This window comes from Leptidea sinapis, chromosome 20 (assembly GCF_905404315.1).
Source record: "Leptidea sinapis chromosome 20, ilLepSina1.1, whole genome shotgun sequence".
NCBI classification, from domain to species: Eukaryota; Metazoa; Arthropoda; class Insecta; order Lepidoptera; family Pieridae; genus Leptidea; species Leptidea sinapis.
Window position 1 is genome coordinate 2077810 of NC_066284.1, and position 24014 is coordinate 2101823.

At 36.3% G+C, this 24014-nt stretch overlaps 1 protein-coding gene across 7 annotated transcripts; it reads right to left on the reverse strand.

Annotated features, from left to right (window-relative positions):
* Positions 1-530: 530 nt before the first annotated feature.
* On the reverse strand, positions 531-23759 carry LOC126970253 (ecdysteroid-phosphate phosphatase). 7 transcript variants are annotated; one of them, XM_050816075.1, is made up of 9 exons: positions 23611-23759; positions 16129-16224; positions 11763-11933; positions 10392-10462; positions 8520-8680; positions 5987-6153; positions 4404-4542; positions 3736-3845; positions 531-1573 (listed from the first exon to the last, which is right to left on the reverse strand). In XM_050816075.1, exons 1-9 carry the CDS (start codon positions 23651-23653, stop codon positions 1329-1331), a joined length of 1203 nt encoding a protein of 400 aa, XP_050672032.1. In that variant the 5' UTR covers positions 23654-23759; the 3' UTR covers positions 531-1328. The 7 variants fall into 7 exon arrangements, with proteins under 7 accessions (XP_050672032.1, XP_050672031.1, XP_050672033.1 ...); XM_050816074.1 differs by having other exon boundaries at positions 8520-8683; XM_050816076.1 differs by having other exon boundaries at positions 8520-8683; positions 16125-16224.
* Between the last annotated feature and the right edge of the window lie 255 nt (positions 23760-24014).

A 24014-nucleotide genomic window follows, 5' to 3' on the forward strand; every position in this document is an offset into this window, starting at 1 on the left:
CATATTACGTGTATACAAGTTAAATTTTAACTTTCAAGAGTTACAACTTACCTATTATCATAGTTTATGAGGTAGGTACCTACATATATTTTATATATGTTTAAGTAATATTAAAATTAAAAAACAATGTGTGCGTGTTATCTTACGCGCGATTAAAGTAAAACTTAATAATAATGAAAAGATATATAATTATAAGACAAGTATTTTTTTTAGTTTCAATCATTTATCGTATGTTAAAAGGTGATCAAACCAATGAAGGAAAGAATTCGAAGAATTCCTGTTTGAATCCAATAACCTGCCTCAACTTAAAAAATATTGTAATAAAATGCCAATTTAATTTAAATTGGTCTTTTTAGTCCTTTTATTTTTAAATATTGCTCAAGGTGACAGTTTCACATTTGACAGATGTGAGTGATTGTCATCAGCTATCGCTATTAGATATTATCTGTATCTTATCATCATAATTGAAATAGGTAATCATTTTGAATTGTAAAAATGTTTTAGGTATCTAAATAGTGAAAAAAAAAACATTTGCAGAAAAAAATATTTAATCGTGAAATAAAGACATTAAATGTTCCTTCTTGTGTTTCAGAAAAACGCAATTACGTCTTTGTTTAATTACTATTGTTGTAAGCAAATAAAATCATATATATTTTTAATGCTATGTGTAAACCAACAGAGACAACAATGGTAAATTTATTTTAAAATATAAAAAAATCTTTGCTGTGTAACAATATTAATGGCAACATTAAGTATACAAGAAATACTCGTTTTACTGTTTTAGTATTATTATTATTAGTACTATTATTGAATAAAACTTCAAGACCGGCCAAGTTAACCTATAGTCCATTTCAAATGGACCAATAACTCTAAAATAAACAAATAAAAACAAAAAAAACTAATAAAAATATTTTTAATAGAAAATCCCTAGGAGAAAAGGAGGTCATCCTCACCCGCGAAACATTGACAATCGCGGGTGGCAATGTCCTACTTATGTCACGTGGTGCGTTTACGGTTTTTTTCCCCACCTGGATGAAGAGGTCACTTTAGTCGTCTTGTCGGGAGAGAATCGGCCCCTTTTGTCCCTCGTACAAGGGACTAAAGGACAGCTTTTCATCGAGGTGGAAAAATAAAACTTTTTGCTCTTTATTTGTAATTTATTTTCATAAATTACAATAATTTATTTACTATTAATTTTTGTTAACTTCGTAGGTGTAGTTAACTAGTATAAACCATTTAAACACTCCATGTGTATGGTGTGATTCCAATGCTCCGGTACTTAAAGTTCCATTTGGTATAAAGGTTTCCTAAATTATAGATCTAACACCCTATATATCTAGAAGTGTCTTCCAATCAAACCTTCCCGAGCTGGAGTTGATAGATGGGGGACAGGGTGGACTGACCACCTCCCAGGGGTTCTCTCTCATCGCCCCCAGGGCGCAGTAGGGAACCCGCAGTAGATGTTTGCTAATCTGGTAGTTTAGATCCTCGTTGTCTCCTGCAGCTAGTCGCTTCATAGCGTGCACCATTACGTCTAGTGTTGCTGCGTGCCCGACGAACATTATGTTGCCACCTGTAAAGACATTTATTTTCTCAAAATTGATCCTTTTGGAATTCGTTTTGATTTCAGTTCAAGCACTACCACAGCTTCGAACTCTGTGGTTACCATTACAATTAATGTGTAGTTTTATAAGGTGAAGAAATTTTATCCGAATTTCCAAATTAAAATTTGTTTAATTTTTATTGTAATTTTATTTTGTTGCAAGCAAAGCATATTCATTCCTATTTTATTATTTTCATGATTATTTTCATGAGGATTATTTTCCTATGGTGGGACTGGGTTAAAATCTGCTAAAACAATGCTAAATGTATTCTCTCTTTGACTGGTATATGGAATTGATTAGACGCGTATTTATGTATTTGTAGTTATTTATTATAAATTTTGAGTGTAATATTGATTATAACACCAATATTAATTATTAAATTATTGATGGTAGTTTAGACACCAGATATTTATTATAATTCAAAATCTTAAGAGTCCTACAAATAAATTGAAGAGTAACAGTGACAAGAGATAGTTAATAAATTGTATTAAATGATATTTGTATAACCCTTGTTAAGAAGACCAACAAGATAAATACGTAACCTACCCTATACTTTATGGATTCGAAACTAATCATTAAATATATTTCCAATCACATGCTCAATAGCGACAATGTCAAAAGACGAGCAGTAACGCAGTCGCTAATGCTTCTATGAAAACGGACGTTATTTAGTTTATGATAAGATACACCATTGGAAAATTGTAAAAATGTTTTTCCCTCTGGAAAACACGGTGCTTGAAACTCTCCAGCATTATTTTTTGCGATCTTTTTAATAAAATATACAATATTGTACTGTCATTGTTATTGCTATAAAATAATCATAATCTAGTCCCAAGCTGTTGCTTAGATATTCAGCTGTGTAGTAGTAGGATTTACGGCAGATCTAAGAAACATTACTTATAATGACAATACATGGACAACAAATACACAGGGTAGTGATTTTTGGAATTAGACGAAAAATTACCAACACATTTTTTCCACATGGTAAAACTTGGCACTTTAATTGAAGCAACATTAAACTTTTTTATAAAACTCTAAATAGTTCGATACGAATTTTCTCGTCTACCTAGTATACAAACACCATCCAGAAGCACGGACTAGTAAAAAAATAAGGACTCGGTATCACCTTACATAACAGTGTAGCACCAAAACAAGCCGATTAACGTGTAAATACAAAGCCCCACGCACACACTTACATTACTACAGGGCGATAGGCGGCCATTAAGAGAAATGTCATCGTGTGTGACAGATCAGTTTGCATCTCAATAAAATATTTTAAAAATGCCGTCGTGCGTTGTGAATAAGTGTAAAAACGATACTATATAAAAGTATTTGTGGCCATATAAGGTTATTTAAGGGAGAAAAAATTATGTAACTAGTATCCACCGTAACCGCACACACACTACCATAACGGTGCTTCACTTGCTAATATCACGGCGCGGAGTCCTTCTTTTTTTACTCGTCCGTTCCCAGAAAAGACTTATTTTTATAATATTATAAATTAATTATTATTATTATAATATTATAAATGTGAATGTAAGTTTTTTTGTTACGCTTTCACGCCTAAACCACTGAACCGATAGTTTAATTGCTTCGGTGTAACAACCAACTTTATCATAATTACGTTTTCAACTTTTCTAGGTTTGCGATAAATAAAATTTAAGTTAAAAAGCAACTGTATGTCCTCTTCTTTGTATTAATTACGAGATTTTTATTTATATCAGCATTGTGGACTATTTTTGGAGTTACTCAATATATGAATGTGAAGTTATACTTCTGCGCGTTAAGAAAATATGATGAGAGTGAAATTTTAAGATGCGCGCGCATCACTATAACACAAAAGTGACAGGGTGAAGTTTTTTTTTGGCATTGCACTGTATGCGCATTCAACCAAGGGTGAAGTCGGTTCCTAAAATTTCGTTCGTTATTTTTTTTTTTGGTTTCTTCGTCCATTATTAGGATAGGCAAAGGGTACAAGCCCGTACAGGTGTATACGTATTTTTACAATATTGTTCTTACTTCAAACGTAGAATAGCACGAGGAATAAATAATTTTAAGGATTTTTGCTTTGTTAGGCCAAAGAAGTATAACTTCTTGCGTGAAAACATAAGTACACACACACTTTTTTTACCTTGAGCAACTGTGTCGTTTACTGCAGACTGCATTGCGTACTCGTTTCTCTTGAAAAAATCATCCAACGTCTCCGGAGTGTTTATTTCTAAGTCTGTATATGGTTTATAGCTGAAAATTAAATTAGACCAACATTAATTATTTCTTGTATTGTGCTTTATTTAAGAAAGATGTTTTTTTATATTTTAGTACAAAGACGGTATACATTATTTTCTCTGTAATTTGCATCTAAGGAACTCAATCGGACTCACAAACGGTTGTTTACTTTTAACAGAAGTATACTGAGAGTGTAACGCGCCACATTTATGGACGAGACGAGGAGGACGTTCAGCTAATGGTAATTGATACGCCCTTACAATGCAGGGCCGCTCAAGATTATTGAAAAACCCAAAAATTCTGAGCGGCACTACAACTGCGCTCATCAACTTGAGACATAAGATGTCAAGCGTAATTTGCTCAGTAGTTTCACTAGCTACGGCGCCCTTCAGACCGAAAACACAGTAATACTGCTTCACGGCGGAAATAGGCGCCGTTGTGGTACCGATAATCTAGCCAGCATGTTGTAGTTGTATTAATGTATAGTGAAGTGTGAAGTCATAAGCATATTGTGATCTATTATACATTTTTATGGAGAGGTTATAATGATAAACTTATCATCTCAATACTAACTTGAGGTCGACATTCAGACCCGCCTTGTGAAGCTCCAGGGGTGTCATGAAGGGCGCCATCCCCCTCGCGAGGTGCCACCCTTTGTACTCGAACAAGCCGGGTTCCACTCGCACCTTCACTGACGCGTCTGCTTCGAGACCTGAAGATAAATACAATTACAACTACAAATCAGGCGGCAGAGATCAATCACGAAACCTCAGTGAATCCAGCGAATGCAGATTCTGACATTAGGCCACCAATTATCTGTACTCGTTTCTTGTAATTTGGTTTTGGCAAATTGTAGTGCAGACGATTCCCTGTTGATAGAGAAATACCATAGACAACAGACTCATTGCCATCTGAGAGGTTTCTTACATAGTAACGTAGTGTTTAAATTCTCTTTGGTCACCGAGCAACACAGTTCGCACGCAAATCTCAATATACGCATAAATATATAAGCAAATTGAGACTTCATCAGTGATCAACGATCTAATCGCATCAAATTAAGTTCTCTGTGTAACGCAACGCATAAATCCTTTTCCTACACACGCCGAGAGGAAGTAACACGCACGTTAGCACCAGGAGTTCCTAGAGGACTAGCGGGGGCCCCCAGCTTTAGACCATCGCGCATCGTAAGCTCAGCCGCATATGATTTATCCATAACTGATTGCAATTTTATTTTAATATGTATAATATGTTTTCCTACGCACGCGCTAATACACCACGTGTAAAGCCGTTGCTATCGCGAGCGCCCTGCCTAATACCGTTACACTCCAGGCAGGGGACTTATCCTAATTAAGCCCCCTGAGCATTCTACGCCTCTTAAAAGCAATAAGTGAATTAGGTGAAGTTAAACTCCAGCTGAGCTGCAAGGATGTGGGAATCGCTAAGACGTGCTCAGTACTGTGCTCATGTAGGTAAGTGGCACAGAACATACAATTACGCAATTATAAATACAGCGCAACAAATAGTACCTCGCTAAGTAATTTGGACCACTGAGTATGCTGGTAGGTAGTAGTACAAATCAAGTACTTCCAAAGAATATATAATAGTACAAGTATAGAAGACCCAGTCTGCAAAATCAATTTAAGAAATAGGGACTCTTGCAGCCATACAATAAGGTGTAATTCAGATCGCATAGCGCTACTAACCTACATTTTTATTCACCTAGAAGTTCCCTCTCTTTCTATCGCGTGACTCGTACCTCTTCTTACGACATTAGGATTGACTTCTTTACCTAAAACTGTACCTTACCTAGATAAGGTCATCTTACAAAAATAGGTATTTCTATAATATATATATGTATGTAATCGTAATTTTAACTAAATATTCTTTCGTTGTCAAACCTACATTAGGTGCAGTCTGCAGAAGACCACGACATAATCAAACCCAAATAGTTTAAAGGAAATAAATAGATAGCTATCATGAATAGTAAGTCGGACGCTCAGAGGGCAATAGAGAGGGATGCTCGGAGTTTCCCTACAAGATCGAATCAGAAATGAGGAGATCCGTAGGAGAGCCAAAGTAACCGACATAGTATTACATAGTAGTACCTAATTCTCTTTACAAGTATATTATTGTGAGTAGCACTCAGTGTTCGTCACCTAGCAGGAGATGGTGCGCGGTCTCCGCTGAGCGCAGTGCGGCGGAGCAGTACACGTGGCGCAGGGCCACCCCGGCTGCTCGCAGCCCCTCGCCCACCAGCCGCGCCTGGAGCTGACCCACGCGGGTCAGGGGCGTGTCCAGCGCGTACGACTCCTTGCCACCAGTCCTGCCGACCGACATCCTTACATCATTTACGGTCGTTTTCAATAACCTATCTATCCATATTTATGTCCAATATAGTTTTAGCCCAATGCTATCTGTCAATAGGTTATTGAAATGTAAGTAAGTGTAAAAGGATATATTTGTCTACCTCTAGTAAGTTAAACTAAGGATAGATAGGTCATTGAAAACAGCCATTATACGTCTAGATAGACTATGACAGCTGTGAAAACATCGATTATATATTTATATACAGTATGGAGTTTGCATTTTTAAATTATAAACCTTTAAAAACTTAGTGCGTAGTATTTTTAGGATTTTACAATATTTCTAGAAACACTGTGCACTAAGTATTTAAAGTTAAATAGCTTTTTGTGTATCGAGTATTATTCCTCATAAAAGAATCTATTAACCGATAGATTGTGCCTTACCCTATATCCATTCGCGTTTTTCGCTTTATTTATTTATTTTTATTTATTACACTTTTTTGACACCACATTAACAAAATATAACTTAATTACTAACATACATAATTACATGATATGGTGCAAATGGCGGCCTTATCACTATATAGTGATCTTTTCTAGGCAACCATTTGTAATACAATAAAAGAGAAAGGCAGTACATTAAAAGGGTAAGAAGTGTCAAAAATATAGACACACATAATATATACTATACTAAAATATAGATAAATTTATAAGAAAGTAAAATATGTAAAAAGTAGGAACAATAATTAACATTTCAGAATTGTTGAATTATGTTGGTGGATACATACAGATAGATTCTATCAAATCGAGGACAGATAATGTTTTTTTAGTTGATTTTTAAAGGATGCTAATGATTGTGCTTGAAGGATAGTAAGCGGCAGTTGATTCCAAAGAGTGATGGCATTAATGGTGAAAGAAGAGTGATAGCTATCAGATTTATGGAAAGGAACATTTAGTATTTGTTTCGCAGCAGAGCGCAACGAAAGCTCATGCTGAGACCCTAGTAGCTCAAATCTGTCTTTAAGGTAAAGAGGAGTGTTTTGGTGAAAAATTATGGAGTAAAGAAGGTGTAGAATGTGGGAATTGCGACGTAGACGTATAGGAAGCCAGTTAAGTTTTTTTCGGTAGGAGGAGACATGATCGTATTTACGTAGGTTAAAAATGAAGCGAATACATAAATTTTGTAGGCGTTCGAGTTTATCCAGCTGAGCCTCGGTAAGGTCGGGATAGCAAATGTCTGCATAATCAAGAATGGAGAGCAGGCAAGTCTGCGCAAGACATATTTTACTAGGTACTGGGAGAAGATTACGTAACCGGCGCAGGGATCCATGTGCGGAGAAAACTTTTTTACTTAATTCATTCAGTTGCGTCTGCCAAGAAAAATTTGAATCTATATGTAAGCCTAGATTTTTGACATTACTACTAAAAGGGATTAAAACATCATTGACACGAGGTCTAGGCAGTACATCCCAGCCAATTTTAGAGATCAGATGTTGCCTGCCTATGATAATTGCCTGCGTTTTTCCTGGATTTATCATTACACCATAATTTTTACACCACTCGCATATGGTAGCGAGATCCTTATTAAGACTATGAACTGTAGATTGTAAATCAGATAACGTGGAGTGCCTATAAATTTGAACATCATCCGCATATAAGTGGAAAGAAGAATTTTGATTGCTAGTGATAGAGTTTATAAATATTGAAAAAAGCAAGCTTTAGCACCGTCGAAGTTTAGAAGTCACCGCGAGAAGCGAGAGGGAAACAAGGCAACGTCGCTTCTGTTCTGTCCGACAAACCACCAGCGACTTTCAACTTGAAACGCGCGGTACGGCAACATTGCTCGTCCCCCGTCTCACGCAATATGCGCCAGCGGTGATGAACACCGTGAACTCATCACGCTCTGTTTTTATTATGTAATGTATCATCATCAGCCGGAAGACGTCCACAGCTGGACAAAGGACTCCCCCAAAGATTTCCACGACGATCGGTCCTGCGCTACCCTCATCCAACGTATTCCGGCGATCTTAACCAAATCGTCGGTCATATTGTTGGGGGCCTACCAACACTGCAACTTCCGGTACGTGGTCGCCATTCGAGGACATTACTGCCCCGATGAACATCTGTCTGTCGAACTATGTGCCCTGCCCACTGCCACTTCAGTTTTGCAATCACTTCGACTATGTCGGTAACTTTGGTAATGTATATTTTTATAAAAAAAAGCCCGCTGAGGTCTGAGGCAGTCTATTTTGAATGGATGGTAGTTTTTGACGTTCAATAAGTGATTTTGAATTAAAATATTTGAATTTGAATGGCATTGGAGTCTCGATGCACACACTCTTCAGGGTCCGGAGTCGTATCAGTCGGCTATTCAGACATATATTACCGTTCTCCCAAGGTGACGGGCATGTTGAGGTCCTTCCTCACGTAGGTGCCGTTCTCGTCGAAACAGAACGGGACCCAGGGCCCGTACGTCAGGTCCACTCGCTCGCCGTGCCGCATCGCGAATATCCATCGGCGATCTTTCTTTACTCCGTTTGACGACGTCTTCTGGACAAAAATTTGGTGTAAATTAAAAGCTGTTGTGTGACAAACAAGTTTCGAACACTTTTAGAGAATACCGGAGTTTTTCTATATTTCAAAGTTGTTTCAAACATAACGCTAAGTCAAGTTAAAGTCATTTCGCAGAGAGCGTTATTTCGAACGTTCAAATCTCGCATTGTAATCTTGGAAATAATAAAAATTTATAGATTTCATCTCGTCGTTCGGTCCCACATCGGGTGAGTGTAGTGAGTTCGCGGGAGTGCGACCCGTTTCAATGAATGAATGTTTCAAAAGATATGAAACGTAAACGATATAAAACAATACTTACGGCCGTTCCCAATATTCAGTCTATCTCTTACTTGAGATAAAAATCTTAACTATCGTTGACTTTTCTATCCCAATAAACTTATCGACGGTAACTCACCTTATCCGTACACTGTCAATGGGACGACGTATAGCTTACCAGCGATAGAAGTTTGTATGGAAATTTCAATTCACGCGCCCCAATATAAGGTGATAAGAATGACTTATCGGGTATATTGGGACAGCTTCCGATTATTGACAGCTAATTACTTTCAGTAGAAGGTACTAATTTATCTCTATCTGTAGATCTGTGTCTAATATACAATATATAGGGAACGGCCGTTAGACGTAGCAGTTTCGCAGGTCACTTTCAAACAAAATTTGTTCGATTGTGTAAGAGTCAACAAACATCTTATTTTTTTTAAAGAAGTTCTAAAATTAAAGTATCAGTATCTTCACATTTTCACCATTTTTTCTAAAGTACATCCATGCGAAGTCGGAGCGGTTCGTTACTTTTATAAAAAAAATATTTCCATTAGTTTAGGGCCTCTAAGGTCTGAAAATGCTAAACTTACTTATTTGAGTTACATGAGTAACGAAAAATGAGAGGAACTCTGTTGTTTACAAGAGAAAGAAGATACGGGGAACAATAGGAGATGGAACAATTTTAACTTGAGCGCTTATATAAGTTCTTTTCCTTCTTTCTTGAAGAAGTAGTTTATGATACACAAATAAAATTTGAAAACATTTTTTTTACGGGAATCGAACCCACGACCTCTCGCGTTCCGTGCGAGTGCTCTTCTAACTGAACTAACCGTACGAGTGACGTATCGTCATAAAATCTTGTATGCTTTCTTCAACTAATATGTCGTGGCTTCATAATCGTGAGGTAAAGTGAGGATTATCACTTTAAAAACATAACAAGTTGAGTAGTTTATGAAGTTTTTAGCACGTTAATGAGTAGTTGTTTAAAAATGATTTACACTTATAGTAGGTACTCAAAAAAAGGCCTTATTAGCTTTTTTCAATGAATAGTCGATATTATTTTCACATGTCAATTAGGAGTCATGTAAGATCGCGTATCTCATCAGCACGTTTTAGTTTTTGGTTTTTTCGTTTATATTCAAAATGTATCTTAAATTCATATTATAGAAAGTGCATTTCGGCACATTTAAATCCAGTTTATTTAAAGATGGTTTGTATATTTTTCAGCTTGTCGTAACTTGCTACTAGCGTAACAGGCCATTTACTTTTACAATAGTTCAAACAAGTTCAAACGATTATCGTGAGAAAGAGTAGTCATAGATATCAAATACAACAAATACGGATTTTATTTTACTATAAATGGATACAAGACTGATATAACAATTCGTTATTGAATAGGTCTTTAACTTCAGTACTATATTATTACCTTAGTGTCGATGTCTGCTTGAGCATCACCCTTCCCATTCGTCTCAACTGACTTCCAATCTGTACTTGTTACTAGAACATATAACATTGTAATTGAAATTAAAGAGTCAGGCGATAGAGAGGCAATTTCTAGGTGAATAAAAATTGATTTTGCGGAGTGAGGCTTCTGTACTTGCACTATTATATCTTACTAGCAGACCCGACTGACGTTGTTCTGTCAAGAAACGGTTCGAGAGATATGATAAATGCGTGGATGAGTGCGTGGGTGGGATCGTGACACGACAAACTATATATGTAAACCTTCCTTGAGCTTCAACGAATCTATTACAAAAGATTTGTTATAGATTCGATTGAGAATTGAGATCGGTCGAATAGTTTAGGAGTTATTAGGGAACATACAAACATACATTCTCTTTTATATATATAGATTTGACAATGTACGTTAAACTTTTAATACTTGTCTGCCAGACAAGCGGACGTTTAGAAAGGGGTATGGACAAAGCAATCCACGGAAGTGTTGAAGCATAGAGTTAGAAATATAAGTTATACAATCATTGAAGGGTTAACTGCTGATGAAATGGCTATAGCCGTCGTAAAGAATATGACGCTGAAAACTTAGTTAGGCACGTTGATATTCTACGCCAGTAGAAGGAGTAGAAGAGGCTAAATAGGGCATAGCATAAACCGCAATTTAAAATATTATATCGTTGACTTTCGATGGATGCGCTGCAAATATAGCAATGATGAAATGTCTGGACTATCCTATAGAAAATCGAAATATTAAAAAGATCTAACTTTGCTTATATTGGATCCATGTCACATGATGAAATTATTGCAGAACGCTTTTCAAAGCTATAGAACATTTATAGATCCAAATGGAATTAAAATAGAGAAAGAATATAGATACGATACTATAACGACCAGTTTAAAAATCAAAAGATGAAAGTAAAGCTCATAACACAACTATTCAGCCTTAGTGTTGTAAATGAACCACCACTCCACTCTGCAGTGGGAGGCTCCTTTGCACAGGAAACCGGCTAGAATATGGGTACCACAACGGCGCCTATTTCTGCCGTAATGTGTAAACATTACTGTGTTTCGGTCTGAAGGGCGCCGTAGCTAGTGAAATTACTGGGAAAATGAGATTTAACATCTTATGTCTCAAGGTGACGAGCGCAATTGTGGTGCCGTTCAGAATTTTTGGGTTTTTTAATAATTCTGAGCGACACTGCTTTGTAATGGGTAGGGCGTTTCAATTACCATCAGCTGAACGTCCTGCTCGTCTCGTCCCTTATTTCCATAAAAAAATGCACATCTGCAACTACAAAAACCACGTGCATGTAACAGCAGTGCAGCAACAATAAAAGCTTACCATGCGTAACGTTCAGTATACTCTCAGTCTTGTCGAGGTGCACTGTATTCCAATAATTCTGCCACTCCATGTAAGTCTCCTCCGACTTCTCGTAACCAAGTTTCTCTGCGTCTTCGTGCGGATGCGACATCTCCGCATCCGTCGAATCCGATTCCAAATTCGAATCAGCGCCTGCACACAAAATAACCGTCAATAATAGAGCAATGAACCATCTCATATCGTGGACATGACTAACCGCATGATATCGCACCACAAGTTCGGCCACTTATCAACTGCAGCGGAACTTGTTTAGAGAAAACAGTGTTCTGTTTAGAGAAACAAGTGACAATCTAAATAATTGAATAGTTTTTGCAGATACGGATTGCGGGTTCAACAGCATTTAGGCTCTGCCGCTAGGTTCCGTAGCATAAATTTGTATCAGTTAAATACCAACAGGGCAACATACACAAAATGTAAAACGTAAAATGTAAAAGTCGATAGATATCAAAATCTTTCAATTATTAAAACGTTTCGTATTTCGACAAATCAAATCAAATTAAAATCAGTAGGTCAAGGAAATTACACTTATGAATGTCAAAATAAAAATATTTTTCGTAGTGAATCTACCGCTACTTGGCAATGGGTTAGCTAATGAGAAGAAGTAGCAAGAAACTCATTGCCGCTCTTTTAAATCCAGATTTACATTTTCATTGTAGATAGAATTAATAAGCCCCGTTTTCTTCAGACTTAACTGCAGAATTCTAAAAAGCGAATTTGTATCGAAGTTTGTATAAGAATACTGACGTCAATCAGTTACACACCCGCATGTTTCACTAGAACTTTTTGCCTCGCACACCCACTTTGCAAAATCATTTACCGACGGCTGTGTTTCCGATCCCATACGACTTAGAGATCTTCGAGTCTAGAGAATACTGCCTACCTATAAGGACGATAACTCATCCCGTGACCTCTTGTATAGCTCATGTCCACGTGCTGCTGTTTTTTTTTCACTTTCCGTCACGCGAGCCATCTTCCCCCTTTTCGCAAGGTGCTGAAAAAGGTCGACTTAGCTTCGAGATATTTTTGCTGTAAGTAGGTATGTGATAAATTTGTAAACTAAGTATTTTTTTATTTCCAAGATATTACATTAAGAGACAAAGAAGAGAAAGAAGGACTTTTTTATTAAACAGATGGAGTTTTCAGGACTAATTGTAAAGGGCCTATTGAGTTTATTCTTTGTTCTTCTCACAGGCGATATAATAGTTTATCTACGGTAGATTCAGAAAAGGGGCAAGGTCAGCTTAGTACCAAGAATACGAGAACTTATACGGGAGGGTTGAGGCGTGCGACTTCAGTGTGTTTGAAAAACACAATATTAAGACACAAACTTTATTTTGTTTTCACAATTATAATTAAAACTCAACTTGAACAGGGATTCGACCCCTGAACCCCGCACGTTATTGTTGTACTTCCTACATCAAGCGAAGCCGGCAGATCTAACCCTACCGTAGCTATGGAGGTATGGCGACCATTAAGAGAGAAGCTCTTACTAAAGGAAACAAGTCATTATAGAGCCACCATACTTCTTTCATTCATTCTTTATATCATATAATAAAATAGTAAGAGTGCCCTATGTGTAGATTAAAAAAAAACACATTATAATTACGTATTGTGTTGGCCACGCAAAGATTCCATTCCAAGCATACTTCAAGCAGGCTTTTCCCATTTTCATTCACTCTCTCGTCCCCAAACGTATCCAGAACTCCATACCCATCACGCTTTACTCCAACCCACCCATTAAAATACCCTAACATCACGATCCGTTCATTTTCTCCGCATTTATTCAAGACCATTCTCATGCCGTCTCAAAATTCCTCTGATGCTGAGATGGTTTGGACATGTCGAGAGAATGAATGAAGAACGATTGACGTAGAAAGTATATAAGGCCAGTGTGAATGAAAGTATTGGAAGGGATAGACCTAGGCGGACGTTTCAAGATCAAATCAGGGACGTCTTGAAAAAAGGCCAGGTCAAGAGTACCCTAAACCGGAGACCATGTATGAAAGGAATAATGAAAGTAGACGAAGCGAAACAAGTATGTAAGGATCGTAGCAAGTGGAAAGAAGTGGTCTCTGCCTACCCCTACGGGAAAGAGGCGTGATTTTATGTATGTATATGTAATTACGTTGCTGATGCCAAAATTTTGTATCTGTTTGTCTGTTTGTGTTCATTAACCTAAGAAAGTTGTCGATGATATTTATAGTGTTAGCTTCCCGTACATTTGGTGTTTGTTTCATTCCAAATGGTTCACAAAAGAAAAGTTACGACATTTGAATTAGTACGTACGCCGAAAACTAAGCGGGCAGTCTCGGGCGGACAAAGTAATCCCACACGCACGCTTTCGTCTCAACTATTTTTTGCTAAATTAACGTAATTGAAAAATTAACTATTCATACGCAAATACGATTTCAATACAAACACAAAAAAGTGAAGTAAGTAGATATAAACTGTATGTAGATACTTTTAAGTGTGGTTTTTGTGAAATGATTGTCTATTTGTATTTAAATTTATTTTTTTACCAAGCCAGTACCTACATATTCTATTCTATTCTTGTATTTCTCTTCGACTTGGCGAAGCGATAAGTAGGTACCTACTATGTGTTCTTAGCTTAGACTAACTATACAAATTAACTCACGGTGTGTTTTGACTTGCATATGAAAAGTTCTCTCATGAATTCGATACTTTTCAAAATACAAATATTTACATAAGTATATATTGTAGCAGAAACAAATTTAAAATTACTTATAATAGAAGAGTGGACATGCGATGATAGGCACCAGCGGGAAATGGTGATAAAGTGAGAGTTGAGAGAGTGAGTACAACAGGAGGGCCAATACAGTGGGAAGATGTCTTTCAAACCATATACCAGAAAAAATCAGTCATGGAAACGATTTATCGTTCACACTGACAAACAACAATGAAGCTACATTGTGAATTTACATTACAATTTGAATTTATGGTTAGGTACCATTTTTGACAGGGTTTGCTACCCCTGACTTGGAGACAGAAAGAAAAGGCTAATCCGTTAATGTTTAATTACATCGAGAACTTAAGGTTCGATTTAGAAATTTTAAATAATAATTATTAAAATGATTTATTTAGTAACTAGCTGACCCGGCTAACGTTGATATGCCATATAAATTATTTTTAGAGTTGGACCGTTTCTTGGACATAGCAACATTACTTTATTATTCTAAAATAAAATAATTTATCTATAATAAACGTAGCCTAAGTTACTCCTTATTACATCAGCTACCTGGCAATAAAAGTCCCGTCAAAATCAGTCCAGCCATTTCAGAGATTAGCCGGAACAAACAGACGGACAGACAAAAATTGTAAAATAATTATTTTGGTGTATGTTACGTATATATACGGTTATTTAAATATTACAAACAGACATTTCAATTTTATTTATATATATAGACTATGTATAGATGTGTCTCAATTTTAGCAATATTCAACTAATCTTTGTATAGCAACACTCACCCCTGCACCGCACAAGACCAGCGGTGGATTTATCATTTTGGTAACCGGTTAGTAAGGGTTGTAAAATAATCCCTTTAAGTTGACACTTCGCACGAAATTTTTAATATATATAAAATACGTGTCACGTTGTTTGTCCGCGATGGACTCCTAAACTAATTAACGAATTTTAATCGGGATTACTCCATGGAGTGCAGTTTAGTCCCAACTTCAGAGATAGGATAGTTTTTATTTCGATTTCGGAGCCATAATTATTTTTATTTTCAATATTTGTTTTGTATGGATATATTTTCTATGAGAGAATTTAGTGACGCACGGTTTGACAGTTCCACTGTTAAACAATTTCGTTATAACAACAGGGAGCGTTTTTTACAAAGTAATTCTTGATGTTTTGAAAAATTATTGGCAAATTCCATTTTTTAATATCTACAGCACAACGTATTTCTGGTCAGCTAGTAATATGTACATATCCATAATAACCGTTACATTTAAAACCCTATTCAATGCTAGCAGACTGTATAGACTGTAGAGTATACAGTGCAACAGAAAGATATTCATTATTTCATCCTTTTTACAAGTACCTACGCTAAGACGTCGCCAAGGTTTCTGTGAGTCTTTCTTCCACGTACAACCAAGCTGTTGAATAAGCTGGAAACACCGCACAAGTAATGTACGGTGTTTGTTAAAAAAAGTGCGTATATCTTTCTGAAAGGCCGACATCGCTTCTGTAATTCCTTTGGTGTTACAAGGGAATGTGGGTGGTGATGTTCACTAAAAATGTGATGAACCTTACGCTCGTTTGTAATCATTTAGCTTCAAAAAAATCAATGAAATGCTTACTAACCCTGTGTGTTTCCTGTGGAGATGGCTCGCTGTAGGGTCCACGCATCAGACTCGCCCGTACGACGCGTGTACACTGCAGGCAGATATCCGCTCACCCCTGCACAAACATATTTTATACCATAGACCAAGTATACTAACTAGACATCGGTTTGGCGTGGCCAAAATGAAACAGGTAATCTAATCTAATATATAAAATACTCATGTCGCGGTGTTTGTAGTTAAACTCCTTCGAAAGGGCTTGACCGATTCTCATGAAATTTTGAGTGCATATTGGGTAGGTCTGAGAATCGGACAACATCTATTTTTCATCCCTCAAATGTTAAGGGTGGTCCACGCCAATTTTTATTTTTTTATTTTTTTGACATTTGTTTCATTATTTCGTTATTATGAGTCAGCATTAAAAAAATACATACAACTTCAAATTTTCACCCATCTACGATCAACAGTTACTTTTGTATCGCGATTTCAATATCGGCAATACAACGTTTGCTGGGTCAGCTAGTATCCTAGTATATATATATAGGTACATTATATAACACAAGTGTTCTTTCACTGTCACTTTTAAATTCAAATTCAAATATTTTTATTCAAAATAGGATTTAAAATCACTTATTGAACGTTAAAATCACAAACCACCCATTCAAAAGAGACTGCCTCAGACCTGAGAAGAATGGGCGCAAGAAACTCAGCGGGCTTTTTTTTTAAATATAAAATATGGATTACAATGTAATATCGTACAATAAACATTTATAATTAAAGAGCCTGAGGATGTTCGCTTTATTCCCAGTCCGTGGTGTCATTAAGAAAATCGTTTATGCTATAATAACCTTTCCCACACAAACGTTTTTTAACAATTCTTTTAAATTTCGTAACACATTTGTTTTGTACATTTTCTGGGATCATATTGTAAATGTAATTGTAAGTAAACGTAGAATTAAAAATTCAGATATTATACATAATAAAGTCAATTGGGGAAACAGAACTAAAGAACAGATAAATAAATATACAGAATTATGTAATTGTAAATTTCAGATTCTACATTTTCCAGTAGAATTACATAAATGTAGTTTTGGCTTATGTTATGAAGGGGAACATAAAGATAGACTAGATAAATTTTATAATAGTATTATAAATGTATTATCAGAATCAGCTATTAATAGTTACCATTCCAAAAAATGTAAGTCACACTCAAAACGGTATGTGGTGGGGTGGAATAAACATGTAAGTGAAGCGCACAGGCAGGCCAGGCTTTCTTTTCAAAATTGGGTTTGGCACAATAAACCAAGGTCTGGAAATATTTATAATGATATGTGTAATACACGGAAAGAATTTAAAAAGAGATTGAAATGGTGTCAAGATAACAAAGAACAAATAAAAATGAATATAATTGCGGAACAACGAGCTGCAAAAATTTTTTGTTTGAACACTTTAAAGTGTGTTCACCCTTGGGTTCTTCTAAGGAAGCGCTGAATACTGGGTCCGTCATGTCCGGTGAGCTGTTTAATGTGTCGGCCAAACAAATAGCTAATATAATTGCCAAAATGTCATGTGGCAAATCGCCAGGTCATGATGGGCTCAGTATAGAGCATTTGAAGAACGCAGGAGTCCATTTACCCAATGTACTTGCCACATTCTTTAATCTCTGTCTTAATCATTCGTACCTACCTGCTGCACTCATGAGGACTATTGTTGTACCAATAGTTAAAAACAAAACGGGTGACTTATCAGATAAGCGCAACTATAGGCCCATTTCTCTGGCGACTGTTGTAGCAAAGGTGTTGGATAGTGTGCTTGACTCAGAACTGCAAAAACATGTGCAAATTCATGCGGCGCAATTCGGTTTTGTACCCGGACTTTCTACTGAAACTGCCATTCTGAGTCTCAAGCACACTGTCCAATACTATACTGATAGGCGGACGCCTGTGTATGCCTGCTTCCTTGATTTATCAAAAGCATTTGATCTTGTTTCGTATGATCTTTTATGGAAAAAACTCGATAAGACTGGTGTGCATACACAGGTGCAGCGTCTCTTTCAGTACTGGTACGCTAACCAGACCAATAATGTAAGATGGGCTGGCAGCCTCTCGGATGCATACAGGCTGGAGTGCGGGGTGAGGCAAGGGGGGTTGAGCTCACCCATGCTCTTCAATCTGTATGTCAACGAGCTCATAGTTGGGCTCAGCAGCGAGCGTGTCGGCTGCTCGGTTGATGGTGTTTATATAAACAACATTAGCTACGCGGATGACATGGTGCTGCTCGGTCCAAGTGTAGGCTCTATAAGAAGGCTGTTAGCTATCTGTGAAAAGTATGCGATGCAAAATGGGCTCAAATATAATTGCCAAAAAAGCAACTATTTGGTCTTTAGAGTCCCTGGTAAGAATATATGTAATATTCCGCCAATGAAACTGAATGGTGTTGAGCTTAAGAAAGTTCAACATTTTAAGTACCTTGGACACTACGTCACCGAAGACCTCGAAGACCAAATGGATATTGAGAGGGAACGCAGGGCACTGGCGGTGAGGAGTAATATGCTGGCTCGCAGGTTTGCACGATGTAGCAGTGAGGTAAAGATAACGCTTTTCAAAGCATATTGTCAAACCTTCTATACGAGCAGCCTGTGGGTCAGATATACTCAAAGAACGCTTAGTGCCTTTCGCGTTCAGTACAACAATGGTTTCAGGTTGATGTTGGGGCTGCCCCGCTTTTGCAGTGCTTCGGCAATGTTCGCGGATGCGAGGGTGGACGGCTTCCATGCCATCCAACGCAAAAGAACCGCGGCATTGCTGAGGAGGTTGCGGGGTAGCCCTAACATCATTCTGCAAACCATTGCTAGTCATTATGATGCGCCAATTATAAAGGCATTTATGCGGCTTCATGTGCCTGTTTAGTTATAATTATACTAATATAATTTAGGACATTTTACTAACAATTATTATGGATATCTTTTTTTTTTCCCGAATTTAAATTAATAATATTATTTAATTATTATTCCTAATTTATTAAGTATTTTCTTATTAATTGTGATTATGACATATCTTAAATTTTAAACTGTAATTTTATCTGTAATTTAATTAATATCAAATTAAACTCAACAGTATTATGTAATTTTGTAGTTAAGATTGTTTGTATATCTATGGGTAATGCCTGAAAATAAAATGATTTATTATTATTATTATTATATTGTAGAAGCATATACATCGCCCAACAAAAGACTTACTAACTCGACCCAACCGAGTAGTAGGCATAACAAGTTTATGTTTGTTCCTCGTGTTAACATTATGTATGTCACAGTTTCTAGAAAATTCCTCAATGTGCTTATGAACATACAAAACATTATCGAAAATGTATTGAGAAGCAACAGTCAAAATGTTTATTTCTTTAAATTTTTCTCTTAATGATTCTTTAGGACCTAGGTTATAAATCGCGCGAATAGCCCGCTTCTGCAGCACAAAGATATTATTAATATCGGCCGCACACTTTACATCAATTCTACTTAAAATTATCACTCATGTTGAATTAATAGTGGATATTTCACACGTTTCACAACAATAATAGCTGTTTATAAATAACGCACATAAAAGTAAACAAAATATCTGTGCAGCGCTGTGAAGTTTGTTTCGCACACCGGGTGTGCTGACCTTGAAAAAACCGGCACGCATGGCGAAACAAAAGATCTAATCACTCTCTCTAATCAATCTCATTTCTTCGCATAAGTTTTAGTTTTTCTCGTGTGAGTGAGACGGAAGCTATCAATTAGTCTAGTTACTATACTCGGTCTATGCTTTATACCAAAGACTTTATGAGAAAGCGAGAGAGAACATCTCTACCGGAAATACAGCAAGATAGAAAAGGTAAACAAATCTATTGTTACTGTAAACGATTTTAATTTACAAGTCGTCAGTCAGCCGCGCATGACATTGACAGGCTCCATAGTATTTTTAATGATGAATGGCACATTAGGTTTTCTTTCCTTATTGTCAAAGTATTCATAATACATTTAACAGACCTCTTAAAAGATCAAATTTTTAAATTCCCCAATTATCAGATCTGGTGAACAATATAGCCTGCTTGTTAGAAAACACCCAAATGTAGATAATAATATGTTCAATGACTCTCATGGCTCACTTAAAAACAGAATACTAACATACTTTTAAGTCATACTATAAACCTAGTAACTTAATTAATTGTCATCAGGTACAACTAAAAGTATATGTAGGTACTTTCATTTGTACTTAGTTATAAAACACTTACTTTAAATTATTATTAGTCAATGCTGTGCATTTCTATTATAGGTGTGCATATTAGAATTGTAAATAAAGTTAAGTTTATATTTGTAAATGTATTAATTTCTATGTATTCTGTTGAAGTGCCTAATAAAATAGATAAATAAATTATTGAAAATAAAGGCCGGCAACGCTCCAAGTCGCAAAGCGCCTCGATTCGTTTAATTTATGTTGCCTAAAAAAAACAGGAAACAGTCCGAATAAACGACGGAATGAATGAATTATTTATTTATTCAACAAAATAGGTCGAAATAATGTCTAATGAGCCTTATACATTTTACCAGTGTAACTGGTTTTTGAATATTACCTTAAATTAAATTTAACAAAAAAAAAGAAACAAGGAAAAATGTCAAGTTATACATAGACTTTATGCAAACAAAGCATAAAATAATCAGCCTAGCGAGACTCTTAAAAAAATGCGATTCACTCAATTGTATGAAACGTACAGTAGGTAAAATGATAAATTATTGAAAGATGACGTATTGTAAAAAACGGAGATAGACGAAATTCAGAAATATTATAATAGCGTTTATTTAAAAGCAACAAAAGTAAAAGACATAAGGTGAAATTCTTTTAGAATTCAAGGAAACCATTCAAATGTCTCTTATCTGGGTAACCTGATGCGTCCTTGAAATGTAACGTTACAAAGAACGTTACGTAACTATACCTAATTATGTAATTCGAAAAAAGGTTACAGTGATAACTTCTTACTAGCAATAAGTATTTGATTATTATTATGCGTTGATGTGGTTTATCATGCGAAACCAAACATTAATGGTAAACTCCAAACAGTCCAATCCAAATTCGGTCGTAAGGCTTAAAATGCTCATTGGTGTTTCAGGAACGCAGATCTTCAACGGAACTTAGAGCTCCCCACCATCCAACAACACATTCAGTGCTTGTCTGAAACTTACTTCAAGTCCTCAGACAATCACCGTAATCCCCTGATTATGGAGACAGCGGATTATACCGCCCTCCTCTTTCCCATTACCAAGTCAGGAGGACCAGAAACTGGATCGCCACTTAGCATCCGGGGATAATTAGACGCACAAGGAGTAACCTCCAGTTTGTGATCATCCTTCTGATCCTACTAGTCCTAATTAGATACCTTCTGTGCTACATCCTAGCGGATACTCCCAAGAGAGTAGCTTACGTCTCTCCAAGAGAAGGTTGCCTTCGATGAAGACTTAGAGGGCACTTGCTCAAAGGCAATCTCAGTTAGCGTTTAGTGGGAAGGCACTTTGGTTTTTACGTGAGTCCCACATAACCAACGCACACATAGGCTGCGTTGGTATGTATGGGCATTCACTACCTCCATCCCATCTTTATCCTGGAGGTAGCCTATTCTCTTTGTCTGGGCGAAAAAAAAATCAAGTGACGGTAAATCAACTGAAGAAACATTTTAGAACGAATGTAGGTGAAAGTTTTCGAAATAACCGATACATAACCGTAGATACATTCCACGGGATCAGGTACTAAAAGGTGGCAGTTTAAGTGAAGTAATCCCCATTAAGATCCGATGATTAGATTAGATAGTAGTTTTGGCATCAAACATCAGGACACTGGATTTATATATAATAAGATATACTCAAAGGTTCTGTGTAAAGTTAACCAACTTGGTTTACAAGGGCTTGAACCCAGGGTGCTCTAACAGGCGCACAGTAGACGTCGAGTTGAAGAGAAAGCCCTTTACCAGCAGGTGTAGTTCAATAACAAAACGGGGAGTCACACGTGCTCCCAGAGGTAGGTAGAGGCTACGAACTCCGAGTTACTACAGTTTTAATATTGTCGCCGGCTTCTCCCATTCGCGTCAATCCATCCGCTCTCTTCTTGTTGTACCTTTTAATACATCCCGACCTAATCGTAGAATATACGTCTTGGTCCACATTTTCCATCTACATTAGCTCTCTTATTTATAGTATACTAGCATTGCCCCGCGGTTTCACTCGAGTAGATACCGATCTCGTGGTCGGTGGTAGAGTCTACTATTTATTTTTGTTAACATAAAAGTTTTATTTCTCTTAGTTATTGCATTATTTTCTTTAGATTGACATTTTTAAATTCGATAAGTATATCTTTTGAATGGAATGTTAGAGTTTAACATTTTTAAGTAAATAATTAAAAAAAAGTTTTTTAAAGGTATTGAATCGGTCTTTAATGAACTATTATTTAATGGGAATTGGATAAGGATTAACATAGAGGTATGACTTATATGGTATGATTATTGTCGGCACTTAAATGTAAAAAAGTAGCTATAGTGGCATGACTACGTTAGTTGGACATTTGGTATCGTGGATTTTTTTGTAAAATATATTGGTACGTTCTATAATACTGTAGAACATTTTTTTTGTTCTATCATCAATAGTTCCCGCAGCGCACGCGATGACAAATTTTTTATGACAATTTTTTACACACCTTGGGTTATATTAATGCATTTTTATTAGGGATCCCTATTTTTTTTAAATTTTATAAAGCCCATGTGACTCAGTGAAGATGCAGCTTTCTAATGGTGAAAGACTTTTTGAAATCGACCCAGTAGTTTTTGTGTGAAAACATTACAAACATACATACAATAACACAAATGTTTAATTTTATAACTGGCGATAATGGCTAATGATATAAAATACTTGTTTTATACCTAATTATTGATTACAATTAAATACTATTATGCAATATAGATGTATAAACGTTTAAACTTTTGTTTATATTCGTACCGCTATTGTTAACAGCCATATATTGTGCTTGATCACTAGATCAAGATCTTTACACTAGTTAAGAATAAGGAATGTCTCGAAGTCTATTAAAATATTCTTATCTTAAATTTAGTTAAACAAATGCTATACGTACTTTACACTTTCACAGGAACATTGGAACAAAATAACCACAAAACGACACGTCATGCGTTGCCAAACTTCTTCGCTACCTACGCTAGGTAGGTAAGTGTTACAATTTACAAATTGAGCTTACAGTGTTATATACACAAAGTACCTAAAGACTTCTTAAGTGAGTAGGGACTCCTTTGAGCTTATAACAAGTTGTTTACATTGTGTTGTGATAACTGTCAAAATCGCGCGACGATATAATTACATCATCGCTTATCAGTTTAGTGATCCTACGCGAACATTGATGACATAATTTCCTGGTACTCAAAATACGTGTATTAATATTCAGACATTAATATTATGACCAATAAGACTCACCAAACGTTTGATGTTGTCTTAGACATTTCAGCGCACACCTCATAATTTTCGGTAACTTTACTGGAATGAGTTCAAGGTAAACTACGTCTACAAGTATAATAGATACACCGAGTATGTTTACCTGTAAGCCACGACGTGCCGAGTAACCAGCTGTCAGGCGAGCTGTCAAACTGTTTCCCCCCTCGACGTATACGTAATCGCCGATTAGGTACGAGTTCAAGGTCGTCGCTCGCGTTCGGCGCGAATTCTTTATCACTTTATTGACCGAGTTTAAATTAAACTCATTATTATTACTTTAAATGTTTTAACTTTTTTATGACTATAAGGGAGGAGACGAGCAGGATGTTCAGTTGGTGGTAATTAAATTACACAAAAAAAAATTGAAAACAAAATTTTATGAATGA